At 35.3% G+C, this 14718-nt stretch overlaps 1 protein-coding gene and 1 pseudogene across 1 annotated transcript; one reads left to right on the top strand and one right to left on the bottom strand.

Moving 5' to 3' along the window:
• Positions 1 to 1607: 1607 nt before the first annotated feature.
• On the bottom strand, positions 1608 to 2686 carry LOC127428045 (transcription factor HES-5-like; annotated as a pseudogene).
• A 6974-nt stretch (positions 2687 to 9660) lies between these two features.
• Positions 9661 to 10693, top strand: LOC127428047 (transcription factor HES-5-like). Its single transcript, XM_051676072.1, has 2 exons — positions 9661 to 9740; positions 9856 to 10693. Exons 1-2 carry the CDS (start codon positions 9684 to 9686, stop codon positions 10267 to 10269), a joined length of 471 nt encoding a protein of 156 aa, XP_051532032.1. The 5' UTR covers positions 9661 to 9683; the 3' UTR covers positions 10270 to 10693.
• The last annotated feature ends 4025 nt before the right edge of the window (positions 10694 to 14718 follow it).

The following is a 14718-nucleotide window of genomic DNA, read 5'->3' as shown; positions in this document are numbered from 1 at the left end:
ACTGTATATGACTCAGATCAAAGCGGCCTCAACACAGGGAGTGTGGCACACTTCAGACAGATGCTTTATGGTGATACAGTCACAGAGGCACACTTCTCGACACACAATAAAATCAACACCGTCTCTCCTCACTCTCACGTGAGCAGTTTCCTCTTTCTACTCTGTATAATGTCGGTCTTCAAGCATGAGAAAATCCAAGCGAATAATTATCTTTCGCGGTAGAGATTGGAGCATGCTGTTTCCAGGCTCTGAATCCAGAATCTGAAACATTTGTGGTATCTCATAAGGGGGAAAAGTTTGCATTGGAATGTTATTGAAATTGTCTTGAAATGTTTTCTTTTTATAACCAATTTGGTTCTCAGTACTAAATTAGCAGTGCTGTTTACTACCAAGCATTCCTTTTAAAATTTTATTAAAGATGATAACTATATGAATTATGTCCAAGCTAGTATTAAATGGAGTGTTCAGTTTTAGCTGTAGTATCTATTTACTGTAAATTTCAGTAAGACTTGCAAACCTCAAACAGCTCAAAGTGTATTTGACATTTTAGAGCATTTTGCATTGACATCATTTTTAAGGTATCCTATATTAAAGTCTGGCTTTTTTTTTTTATTTTTTTTTTTTTATAATAAAACTTATTTCTAATTTGAGCCTCATATTTAACTTAACCCTCATGCACTGTTCGGTCATTTTTGACCGAAATCAATTTTGTTTCTTCAATAAAACTGGTTAACTTTATCTGACAGGTACGAGATTTGGTGACTTTTTGTCCATTTGATATCTGAACACACAAAGTGGTAGAAAAAAGTTACACCTCTACTGTTCCTAGTCAAAATTGACCGCCATCGGAAATGAATGGGAAACACAAAAAAATCACAGATTATTAATTATATAAAAAAAATTTAAAAAATAGCCACAATGCAGAAAAAAACAAACACAGACATGGAGTGAGACTACCAAACATTAAGAGTGCAAAACACACCAAACTAAACTGGTCAGACTATCTTGTTACAACCAGGGATAAATTAGTTCATTGCAAAAACTGACAAAAATAACCTCAAACAAATCAAACAAAATGCTAAACTTTGACAAAAGTAGTCTTTGATGATGTTTAAAAATATATCTAAATGCAGAACTTGTGGCAAAATCTAGAAATCATCTTCTCCTCATTCAGGGATGAATAAGTAGCTCTCTGCATCCATCTAGTCTTTATACTTGTAATTTCATCTGGTTTTTATTTTTTGAAAATCAACAGCACAGTTTGATTCTTGAGGCTTTGAGCTTTCAAACGGTATATCATTTATGAGGATTGGTTCAATATGAGAAAATATTCATAAAGAAAAGTCTAAAGTACATTTTGAAGGTCATATAGGTAAATAAATAATAAGAAAAGAGCTTTTACATGATTTTAGAGTTGTTACATTTCATTCATAACAATTTAAAGAATTATGAGTTATTTGTTTCCGGTCACTTTTGACCGGGAACAACTGGAACGTGATTTAATGAACAATGCATAAGGGTTAATAAAGTGAACAGAGAAACACTTCTCATTTCATCAGTTTATTTTTCTAACAAACTCAACATGAGTCAGTTTTACACATTCTACCAATATGATAGATCTTACACCTGTAAAAGGTTACAAATCTTGATCAGATAAATTTCAACAGAAACATACAGAGGTGAAAAAAAAAAAAAAGGTCCTCATTTTTACAAAATGTAAAAAATACTGAACTCCACAGGTGAAGTTAAGGAATAGATATGTGCTCTCAAACGTAGGCATGGGGTAGTCTGGTACATTCTATGTGTCATGACAGCTGCGGTCTACAATGATATAAACTTTTACAAAACAATATGTTCTACTCGGATAGAGAAAATTCACAATTCTTTTTTCTCCTTGATGTGTCTTCATAAAGAAGTTAAGTTCACCATGGTCTCCAAAGCGTCTGGTCTCCTGAGCATTTTGAAGAAATCTGGCAGATGTCTTTGGGCGCAGACACACAGACAGATTTTGTGCCCACTTTGGGGTATAAGTGCTTTATTAAAGCAGGTTTGGTGGTCTTTGGCTGTTTGTTAAACAAGAGAAACCGTGCTGTCTCTCTATACACCTGGAGAACTCATCTGCATAGCTCTGAGCAGCCGGTGTGCTTGAGTTTGGCGACACCAGTGGCCGAGAGTTGCACTGCAGGTAAATGACTGCCATCTCCAGAACATCAGCCTTCTCTAGTTTGCAACAGGGCTGCTTGGCTTTTATCTCAGCTTTGAGAAGAACTTTAAGCTGTTCGATGCATTTGTTGATACGATCTCTGCGCATCTTCTCCACCACTGGCTTCCTCAGCTGGAAAAATGTTTGAGATTTTGGTTAGAAGTTGGTAAAAACTCTCAAAGAAATCATTACTTTGGACTGCAAATTATTTTTTAATGAGGTAAATACTTACATTGGTTTTATCCTTTCCAGTCTGAGTCACTTTGTAAACAGGAGCCATTCCTTCTGCTGTCTGCTGTCACTTTGGGCGTGTGCTTCCTTTGTCAAACTGTGTCCCGTTATATACACGCGGTTTGCGCGGGTGTCCCGCGTGTCTTCTGTTTCCCACACTTTTGAGCCAATCAGGTAGCGGCTGTGGCTTCAATGGTGGAAGTTTGAATTAGCCTGATCCCTGTATTGACTTTGCAGGAAAACAAAAGAGGTGCGCGCAAACAGGTGGAGCGTGTGCGTGTTCTCACGCAGTAAATGGGAAGCGTGAAATTGCGGGCGTGCACGAGCCTTTGACAGCGTGCGTCACTATTCCGGCGGGAAAGTTGTGACTGCAAAAAAAATATATATATATATATATATATATATGTATTTTTTTTTTCACGATTATGCACTTACAATGGAAGTCTTCCACATTGTTTCAAAATTATTTTCCATCCAAAATGGCATCAAGCAGCGGGTGAATAGAGATTATAAGAACTTTTAAAGCGTTTCAAATCTCTTTCAGAAAAGATGTTCAACATTCATCCGAATTTGACTATTTTAAGAATGACCAAACGTTTAGCCATTAAATAATATTCATAATCATAGTCAATATTCACTTGTGTTTTTATTTGTTTTAGATTTTTTTAGATTATGTATTATATGTTGTAATGTCATTTTACATATTGTGAGTTATTAATGCTGACTATTCATATTTAGAATAGCCCATGTTCATAATTACCACATGCTTTCTGTTGCATATTTTCCGCCACATGTTATCATGTGGTGAGATTGAAAGAAAATGTACCCCATTGTTTTACAAGCTAACAATAACCAACTGCTTAGTAATTATTTAACACATTAATTTACTCACACAATCAATTTATTTATGTATTTGTGTTTGTGTTGTATTTTTTAATTGATTTATTTATTTTTTATTTATTTTTTGTAAATGCTGGCTATGTCTATTATATCATAGTTATCAACCACATGCTTTCTGTCACATATTATCATGTGATGAGTGAAGACTGCAAGATACTTTTACACATTTCCCACTCAAACTCTGAACATTTACCAAAATCATTATTTTACAATGACCAAACACTTAGCCTTTAATTAACACATATTTATAATCAGTATTAATTTATTGTAAGTAAAATGTAAAATGATTTGCATGTGTTTTTTCTTTTTTGTATATTATTTATTTTATGTTACAATGTCATTTTACATTGTGAGTATTAATGCTGGATATGCAGTTTTATTTATTTATTTACATAGGTTTTCTGCCATATTATATGTGGTCACTTTCAATTTTCGCTGAAGAAGTATGTCAGGGCATTAAAGTGTGTCCCTTTAGGATTAATTATTCTGTTAATCATTCCTCAATATATCCCCAGGGGAACTGGTAGCTTCATTGAGAGACCATTACTAATGCGGTGGGGAGTGCGGCACACTTCTATTGGGCCCCATTGAAAAGCTGCTGTGGGAAAGTTGGGACAACAAGGGCTCCAGGATTAGACTTTGAAGAGCTCAAAGGCGCAGCTGGCTCCATGTGTGCGGGAAACTGTGGTCAGCAAAGCCCGGTGCTGACAGGCATTTTGTAGAGCTTTTCACATGTAAGGTTCATGCTCAGTTCACTTTACTCACTCATGCAGCTATATACATTGTATTGGGTAACTTTATGATTATTTTAAACCAATTAGCTGTACTTTTCTAAAAAGACATAATATGTTGACATACTGTGCACTGATTTCAGTGTTGCACATTCATTAATCAATAAACAAGCATGTTATAAATCAAAAGGCAGGTTTTTCTCTTTACGTTTTTCCCAAATTTCCACCTGACCATTTTTTTATTAAGTAAAGTTGAAAAATGGCACTTAAGTTGATTTTTATAAACACCAAAATATGATTCCCTTTATTCTAGCAACTGATCTATGAACAAGTGCATCTCTTATTTCCAGAGCATATTGAGTATTCCGTGGCTATCAGGAGGTGCTGTGGTTTGGTTAACCCCAAATTCCGTTCCCACACCAATTCTCAACTCCCGCCAAAACCGACTGGTAAAGCCACAATGCGTTCCATCCCACTCTGCAAAAGGGGCTTTGAAAGTGGGCGCCCCCTTGTCCGGCACTCTTCTTTTTCTTTCTCACACACATACAGCGAGAGAAGCAGATGCTCAGCGCTATATGCTCAGTGTGAAGAGACCCTCTCTCTTCATAAAAATGGGACCTGGGAAGCCTCTGACCTCCCTTCGTCAGAGAGGAATTTGAGTCTTAATGTGAGCAGTGCTCAATGGCATTCCAGCATCACTTGCTCTGGCATTCACAGCACCGGCTCTTGAAAAGAGGCCGTTAGAGAGGGAAACTGTGACGTTGTCAGATACCTTCTGCCCCATTGAAACCCCTGAAGTCTTGCCAGGGTGTTTGTGGTCATTAAAACAAAAAAGAAGGGGAAAACAGGAAAGCAGTCTTTCTTTTTTTGTGTGCTACAAAAAAAAAAAAAAAAGTTGTGAACATTACTATAAACAGCAGGAAGCTGTTCAAATGTATCTACTAATTATATAACTTGAAGAAGCACTGAGCAAGTACAGTGTTGACTATGTCTGACAATAAATATCTGTATGTATGTATGTATGTATCTGTGAAGAGACCCTGTCTGTCCGTCCGTCTATCTATCTGTCTGTCTGTCTGTCTATCTATCTATCTGTCTGTCTGTCTGTCTGTCTATCTATCTATCTATCTGTCTGTCTATCTATCTATCTGTCTATCATCTATCTATCTATCTAAATATCTATCTATCTATCTGTCTATCTATCTATCTATCTATCTGTCTATCTATCTATCTGCCTCTCTATCATCTATCTATCTATCTATCTATCTATCTATCTGTCTATCTATCTGCCTCTCTATCATCTATCTATCTATCTATCTATCTGTCTGTCTATCTATCATCTATCTATCTATCTATCTATCTATCTATCTATCTATCTATCTATCTGTCTATCTATCTATCTGTCTGTCTGTCTATCTATCTATCTATCTGCCTCTCTATCTATCTATCTATCTATCTATCTATCTGTCTGTCTATCTATCATCTATCTATCTATCTATCTATCTGTCTATCTATCTGTCTGTCTATCATCTATCTATCTGTCTATCTATCTATCTGCCTCTCTATCATCTATCTATCTATCTATCTATCTATCCATCTGTCTATCTATCTGCCTCTCTATCTATCTGTCTATCTATCTATCTGCCTCTCTATCATCTATCTATCTATCTGTCTGTCTATCTATCATCTATCTGTCTGTCTGTCTATCTATCTATCTATCTATCTATCTGTCTGTCTATCTGCCTCTCTACCATCTATCTATCTATCTATCTGTCTGTCTATCTATCATCTATCTGTCTGTCTATCTATCATCTATCTATCTATCTATCTGTCTGTCTGTCTATCTATCTATCTATCTATCTGCCTCTCTATCATCTATCTATCTATCTATCTATCTGTCTATCTATCTGTCTGCCTCTCTATCATCTATCTATCTGTCTGTCTGTCTGTCTATCTATCTATCTATCTGTCTGTCTATCTATCTGCCTCTCTATCATCTATCTATCTGTCTATCTATCTATCTATCTATCTGCCTCTCTATCATCTATCTATCTATCTATCTATCTGTCTGTCTGTCTATCTATCTATCTATCTGTCTGTCTATCTATCTGCCTCTCTACCATCTATCTATCTATCTGTCTGTCTATCTATCATCTATCTGTCTGTCTATCTATCATCTATCTATCTGTCTGTCTGTATGTCTGTCTATCTATCTATTTATCTGCCTCTCTATCATCTATCTATCTATCTATCTATCTATCTGTCTGTCTATCTATCTATCTGCCTCTCTATCATCTATCTATCTGTCTGTCTGTCTATCTATCTGCCTATCTATCTGCCTCTCTATCATCTATCTATCTATCTATCTATCTATCTGTCTGTCTGTCTGTCTATCTATTTATCTGTCTGTCTATCTATCATCTATCTATCTGTCTGTCTGTCTGTCTATCTATCTATCTGTCTGTCTATCTATCTGCCTCTCTATCATCTATCTATCTATCTGTCTGTCTATCTATCATCTATCTATCTGTCTGTCTATCTGTCTATCTATCTATCTATCTGTCTATCTATCTATCTATCTGCCTCTCTATCATCTATCTATCTATCTATCTATCTGTCTATCTATCTGCCTCTCTATCATCTATCTATCTATCTGCCTCTCTATCATCTATCTGTCTATCTATCTGTCTATCTATCATCTATCTATCTGTCTGTCTATCTATCTATCTGCGTCTCTATCATCTATCTATCTATCTGTCTGTCTATCTATCATCTATCTATCTGTCTATCTATCTGTGTCTCTATCATCTATCTGTCTGCCTCTCTATCATCTATCTATCTGTCTATCTATCTGTCTATCTATCTGCCTCTCTATCATCTATCTATCTGTCTGTCTATCTATCATCTATCTATCTGTCTGTATGTCTGTCTATCTATCTATCTATCTATCTATCTATCTGCCTCTCTATCTATCTATCTATCTATCTATCTATCTATCTATCTATCTATCTATCTGTCTGTCTGTCTGTCTGTCCCATTCCATCCAACTAATGCAATGACACTCATTAAGACATTTAAGTATGATGTTTTAGGGTCTCAATAGAAAACATCTTTTTTTTTCTATTCATTCTATGGACTGCAACCTGTTGTGTAAGTGTGTGAGGTTTAGAGTTAAAAAATGTCTGTTTGCACATATGAATTTACTGCTGCATGCAAAAACGTGTTTTGTACACACGCCTCCATGTTTGTTTGTGGTTGTGGGATTGTGCACAGATCAATCGCTCCTCAGAAGTGTGTACCTGCAGCTTTGAGGTGAGTGTGGGAGAGCGAGAAGCTTTGTGTGCACAAGCAGAGGACCAGATGGTCTATTGAGAGAGGGGAATAATGAAGCACACTGGATCAGTGGCAGCAGGGTGGGGCGGCTCATGAATGGGGCTGAAGTGTGGGAAGCTGACACACACCAGAGCTCTCACACATTCCACACTGGACAGACCTGCGTTGGGCCCTGCAGCTGGACACACTGCCACAACGACTGTTTGTGTTTGTGTGTGTGTGTGTGTGTGTGTGTGTGTGTGTGTGAGAGAGAGAGAGAGAGAGAAACTGGCTTATTATGGCGCCAAAGCCTTTATGCCTCTAAATGACGAGAGGGTCCATAATGGAATGTAGGCTACTCATTCTTAAACTATCAGTGTCATCTGTCAGGGTGACTCACTGTTTAGAAATGTGAGTCTTTAAGATGGAAGAAAGAGGCCAAAGAAAAGAGAGCAAGTTTCCCTCCAAAAGACATCTGGCGTATGGTGTCCATTAATATGTCTGTTGATGATTTGAGCATAGAGAAAACATTAGACAAGATAATATCTAGGGTTAAAATAAGTGAAATAATACAAAATAAAAATAAGTCCAAAATGAAATGGAATAGACAGTATATTTAAAAGTAGAATAGAAGAAATATGTAGTTTATTTCTAACATGCATAAGCCTAAATGAACAAGTACCTATGTGGTATGTGGAACAAAATGAATTAGATTTATTTTCTTTCTTATCTTTTTCTTTTTTTTATGAAAAAAAAAATCTTATGAAAACAGAGCAATCATTTTGTCAATTTTATAATTTTAGTTTTTAATAAATTTTTTATTACAATCATTATTACAAAAATAAAGTAATAATTTTCCAAAGAGCAAGGATTTATTTGACTCAATTTAAGTATTTTTATTTATTTCGTTTTACAATAATTGCAATAATTATTACGAACAGAGCAATCATTTTGTCATTTCTAATATTTTATTTTTTATTATTTTTAGTAAAACAATTATTACAAAATCACAGCAATCATTTTTCAGAGAACAATTGTTTTTGCTTGTTGGCAATAATTGCAATAATTATTATGAAAATAAAGCAATAATTTGTCATTTCTTTCTTTATTTTTTTCTTTTCTTATTTTACAAAAATGTATTACAAAGAATAGATCATCTACCAAAAAAGCAAGGCTAAGATTATGAAAAATAGCAATTACGTGCAAATAATTTTTGCTTCACATGTGAGAAATGACTTGTTCAAGCTCATACTGCCAGCTGCACCACTGCTGCAGATGTTGCGGCTCATGTTCTTCTAACGAGAGATGGGGAAGGGAGGGGCAAGCAATTCCGAAACAGAGGAGCAGGTGATGCCAGTGAGAACACACACGCGCCCTGCAGCCCAGTGGTGCCTCTGATCTGAGCTGTGGGTTCACAAACTGTTTGAGGAGGGACTCCACTCTATTGACTCAAGAACATGTGAGCAAGATTCTGTCTGGGTTTCCCATACTATCTGTGAATTTATTACCTCAAAAGGGGGGGGGGGCTCTTATCTATAGAAGTGTGCCATCCTTGAGAGCATGGGATAATTGTGCTTAATTGACATTCACCGTGAATGCATTTAATTTAATGTGTGTGTGTGTGTGTGTATAGGTGGATATAACATGAGATCTTAAATATGCTAACGCTTCTGTATTTATTCTTACCTTCTTATTTTATCATATTGTACTTTTCAGTTTTATTTTATTTTAAAATTGTGTTTATGTGTTTGTAAATATGTATATATGCATTTAATGTTACTAATGCTTTGGCAATATAAAGCTTTTTAACTGTACCAATTCTTGAATCTGAATCTGTAATTTTTTTAATCAAATATAATCGTCCATTTTTTTTTTCATTCAGTCAGCTGTTGTACAGAATCTGTCTTTGCTTGATAAGGTGTGTAATGTCTTATCTATATGTCCTTTTCATCTCTTGGGAATAAACAGATGCTCACAGTCTCCATCTGCAGAAGCCTTATCAGTGAGCGGTGATGTTCCCAGGTAATAAAAGTATAACAACCTGCTTGTGTTCGCTGTGTGCTAATGGTAGCTAGAAGACCATCCCCTCTGTGGAAGCCTTGAGGCCAGTTAACCATGAAAGAATTGATGCCTCTTCTATTGTTGAGGACGCCTCACCCACTGGCCTCCGAGTGTGGGAAAACTAATCCTGCCTGGGACTCATGGCTTTGTAATGCTAATGAGCTCCTATAAATAGATGAGTGGGACCCTCATTCTCAACACAACTGACTGGCTCTCCTCAGAGAAACATCACTCCATCTGAAAGAATGCCTCCGACCTGCACTACTGACTACTCCAAACTTTCCAACAAGGAAAAGCATAAAGTAAGTATCCCTGACACTTATATTCAACAGTTTTGACAACATCTCTCTTATATTCTGCTATGTTCTTCAGTCAAATGAACCAAAGAACTAATCAAGTCTTTCTTCTCCTAAACAGTTAAGAAAGCCTGTGGTGGAGAAGATGCGCAGAGATCGCATCAACAACTGCATCGAGCAGCTCAAAACAATGCTGGAGAAGGAATTCCAGCAGCAAGACCCAAACACCAAGCTGGAGAAAGCCGACATTCTGGAGATGACTGTGGTCTTCCTGAAACAACAGCTGCAGTCCAAGACCTCAGCAGCTCCACAGAAAGACCACTTTGACGGCTACTCCCAGTGTTGGAAGGAGACCATGACCTTCCTGTCTGCCAACTCCAAGGTGGACACAGTATGTCAACATCTGAACCGCTACCAGGAAGCCCAGCGATCGGCTCAAGATCTCACACACCTGTCTCCGGCCTCCCATCAACCCCTCACGATCACAGTGAAGCAGGAACCATGTGCTCTCAGACCTCTCTGGAGACCTTGGTAGAGACAACAAGCTGAAAGACTTTCCCATGTAAACTACATGGTGGTTTTACCATCTCTTATGTTGTAGGAGATACACATTTCCGTTTCTATGTTAATTTCAAACATATGTGCAATTGCTTCATATTGAAGCTGCATTTGTTTTATTTTTAATAAGAGTTTCTTTGCAAATCTAATTGCTGTGATTAGTATGATGCTTGCCTTCATTTTGTCTAGAGGCGTTCCTCCATGTGATATCAATGTTTAACTTGTAAACAGTAATGTTGCTCAGAATCTGAGTGCTTTGTATAGTCCTGTTGGACTTTCATTGGTGTCCGATTTGATTTAGCCCTTTATAAAGGCTAATGAAAAACAATGTTTGTTGCTGTGATGGCACTCCGGTGCACTGATACATATCATGGACACTGTGTGTCTAATATTGCATTTAATAAAAGCAATCAATTACTAAAAATGTCTTTTGATTCATTCTTAAATCATATACACTTTCCTTAATAAATGCATACATTCACCAAAAAAAAAAAAAAAAAAATCAATCAATAGTTCAGTTCAGCACTGAGCAACTTTAAAAATACAAAATACTCTAAGCATACACAAGTCAGATGTTTTTGGAACAATATACAGTATGTAGGATAAAGGTTCTCATATACAGTATATGAGTTTCATGACCACTTTGGTAATATTTTTTTGTCAATTCAGTAAGTTCACGAAAGGTTTTTAATCGACTGTACATGTTTTAGTGGTGGTCTAAGATATTAACAAATAAATATGGTATCATTTATGGATGTCAATCTGCACTGTAAAAAGTGCTAACCTGCAATTGTTTCCTTACAAAGCTATTTCTACCTTATCTAACCCTTAAAATTAGCTTTGGTGGTGTGTTACCTAATGTAGTCAGGTTGATTCAGTGATGTTAAATTTTGTTTTTGTTTTTTACTTGAATAAAGCTTGTTCATTTTTTCTCAGTGTGTATGCACACACTTAGTATGTATCAAGGTGTGGTTTGTTTAAGTACATACACTAAACATTAAATTATTGAGTAAAATACAGGTCTGTTTTATGTTGCTAATCTAATTAGGACATATTTTGAGATACTGACCTCTTCAGTGTAAGTTTAAAAGAGAGTTTAAAAATTATGAAAGACTGCTGTGCCATTCAAACATTACATGTTTATTTTATTTTTTATTTTTCTACCAGGGTGACCAACCTTGGTTTCTTTTCTCCTAACACTTTATCATCACCGACAACAGCTTATTGAAAGGCCGCTCCACACCTGTAAACATCATGATGGAGTTTGGACTAATGACACACCGAGATGTTCCATTTACAATGTCTTTGTCTGCGTCTAACAGCATGGGTCTCAAGCGTCTGATGCTTTCCCACACTCACGGGCCAATCACGAGGCTGCCTGTAACACTTGATAACATCAGCGGCTTGGATCTGGAGAGGATGGGAGGAGGTGGGGGATTCCTGAAAGGGGATATAACAACCAGTATTTGTGTCTGTACATGTGTTTGTGTGTGAGAGTATGTTAAACTAGAGGTGTGCCGTCTATTGATTACACTGCCTAACACCCTCTCTGAGACCAAAGGCTTTCCACTCATGTAAATTAAACAGAGGCACATGGCCATCCTGATGTCTACTGTATTTGCTCTATAGTCTCGTAAAATGCATCTCACCTTCAGTGGATGCGGTGTGAAAAGTGTGTTGGCAATTTGTGTAACTTTAAATACTACCAACTCAACCTACAATACTATCTACACAAAAGCAAGTCTCCTGGGTAAAATAGTATGTTATATCTCTTTATGTCAGATTCTATAAATGTATTAAAGGGTCATTGACAACTAAGGTTGAGGTGATGACATAAGAAATCATTTAAAAATCTAGGATAAATCACATATGTCAAGTTTGGTTGCATAAATGTTTGAAAAATTGCATTTTCTACAAAACAAATGATTTATTGGCTTTGAAAATGTCATTTGGTGTAACCATCAAGTAAATACTTTCCTTCATTACCTTTCCTCCAAGGTAAAAAATATTTTTTACAAATATCATTATTTTATTTATTTTTAGTTTTCTTAGGGTTACTCCATTTGACCCGAACAAAATGTGCCTTTTCATAAAAATGTCAAAATATCAGATTTTATTTTTTTAACTTCACACACAGTCATGAGGGTCTAAAGGGCTCCTCTCTGTTGTGTGTGTGTTCTTTTGTGTTTTGTAGCATGACAAAAAAGAAAAAGAAAAAAAGAAATATTAATAAAATAAAATAAAATAAAAATGGCAACTTAAACTGGTTACACCACCTGATTGATTGGGTGGGCAAAACTTTTTCAAATATTTTAAAACAAAATTGTTTCACTGCTAATTTTTTTATAATAATAATAATAATAATAATAAATGATAAAATAAATAATAATAAAAGTTTATTCTACACTACTAGTGCCACTGTTTCTTTTTTCAAGAATTTCAAGAATCAACTTTTAGTGAGACTTTCCTTTTTTTTTTTTAAGTCATGTCAAGTCATTTTTATTTGTATAGCGCTTTTCACAACACACATCGTTTCAAAGCAGCTTTACAGAAGATCATGCATTAACAGAAAATGAAACTGTAATATCTATAAAGTCTTAAGAGTCATCATTGTGTAGTTTGATTAAATATGATTGTGAATTGTGTTTAAAAATAAGTAATTAAATAATAATTGTATTTAGAACCCCTGTGAGCAAGGAACACAAAACTCCACAAGATGATGGTTAATGGAGAAAAAAACTAAACAAAAAATGTTTATTGTCTCTGGATGGTTACACCACATGACATTTTTTACTTTAAGCCTCAGAAAAAAATATCAAAATGACTTTGAAACATGTTAATCATAGTAGAGGTATATTTAAGTCATTGCTTTGTGTAAATTGCATTTTTAATATATTTTTGGATAACTTAATAGATCCAGAAAAAAATTAGTGTCACTTTATTGATCCTAAAACTGTTCAATAAACTTCTTTACAAAGTTTTGTCAAAGTTGCGAATGATAGAATGACACACATACATTATTATCCCTGTATTTAACGGCTATAAATTAAATCACAATATTAAATGCATACCTAACCTTCAGGGTTGTATATTTATCACTGTAAAATCTAATTAGTTGTATACTTCCTCAGATTTTTTTTAAGGAAAACAATTTGCATGCTTTTTTTAATTAAGCGTACTTATTTGACTCAAGTAAAGCTACAGTATTTAAGTACAGTTAACTAGTAACAAGTAAACTTATGTCTGTGATTAAAGCATCATTGTTTTCATTTAATTATTTAATTCATTTAAATATTAATTCTTAATAACAATTATTACTTTCCTATAAGTTTCCTTTTCTTGACTAAGCATACATTATTTATTCAAGTGCTGCCTCTTATGCACAACTGCAATTTTATACTTGATCATTTTACAAGAAGCCAAAGTTTAATGAAAGTATATATTTAAATTATGATTCCTAAACATAACATTTCAAGTAATGTTTAATTAGGAAAACTTGATTTCTTTTATTAATGACAACTTTAGGGTTTACATTGACTGTAACTTAAAAGAAGCAACAAAAAAAAAGTATGGTTTCTTTTTTTATTATTATTTGAGATAACTATTAGTATTTGTTTTATGTTTTGCATTTTAATGGTCTTTAAAGTTTAACAGTAAAGTTTCCAAATTCTAAAGAAATTTGAAATTTCACATTATTAGCCACAATAGATCAATTCAAGTTTGCAACAAGTTGATTCAAACAACAAGTGGATAGGTGTTTCCCAGGGGGGGCATGGAATTGAATTGGGGGCAATAGAAAGAAGGGTCAGGATTCACACCTCCATACCTAATGGGTGAGTGAGCAGGGCACACTTCCTTAATGTCTGATCTGAAACAGGAGCCAGAATCACGAGTGTGGGAAATCCTGGGAGAAGACGAACCCACACATGATGGGCAAAGTGCCCCCCACATCAGGCCAGCCTGCTGTCAGATGAAACCAGAGCTGACAGCACACAGTGCCCATTATCAAGGGTTTGAAAGTAGAAACAGCGACATTAAGCACATGTGCTCTTTCTCACAATACAGTCATGCTCCAGTCACATGTGCACATTGAAGTATGTTTAAGTGAAATAAAATACATGGTACTATTGACAACATAATTTAATTTGCTGCATTCCACACCTGTTTTTAAGTTTGTGGGTGGAAATGTTCCTATAAGGGTTACAAGTCTCAAGGAAAATCTGCTTAGATTTCACCCCAAAATCACGAGAAAATAAATAAGAAACTAGATTTTGCATTAAAAAAATGAAAACTGTATGAGGACCATCAAGAATTTTTGCAGTGACTATTTTTATGTTAAGCACACCCTATGTTTACACGTTTATTTTAATTTTTTTAAATTATTATAATCAGCATAAATTCAGTACAACACATAGGCTACTGCATA

This window comes from Myxocyprinus asiaticus, chromosome 37 (genome assembly GCF_019703515.2).
Source record: "Myxocyprinus asiaticus isolate MX2 ecotype Aquarium Trade chromosome 37, UBuf_Myxa_2, whole genome shotgun sequence".
NCBI lineage: Eukaryota > Metazoa > Chordata > Actinopteri > Cypriniformes > Catostomidae > Myxocyprinus > Myxocyprinus asiaticus.
This window is presented reverse-complemented; position numbering and strand designations above follow the sequence as displayed.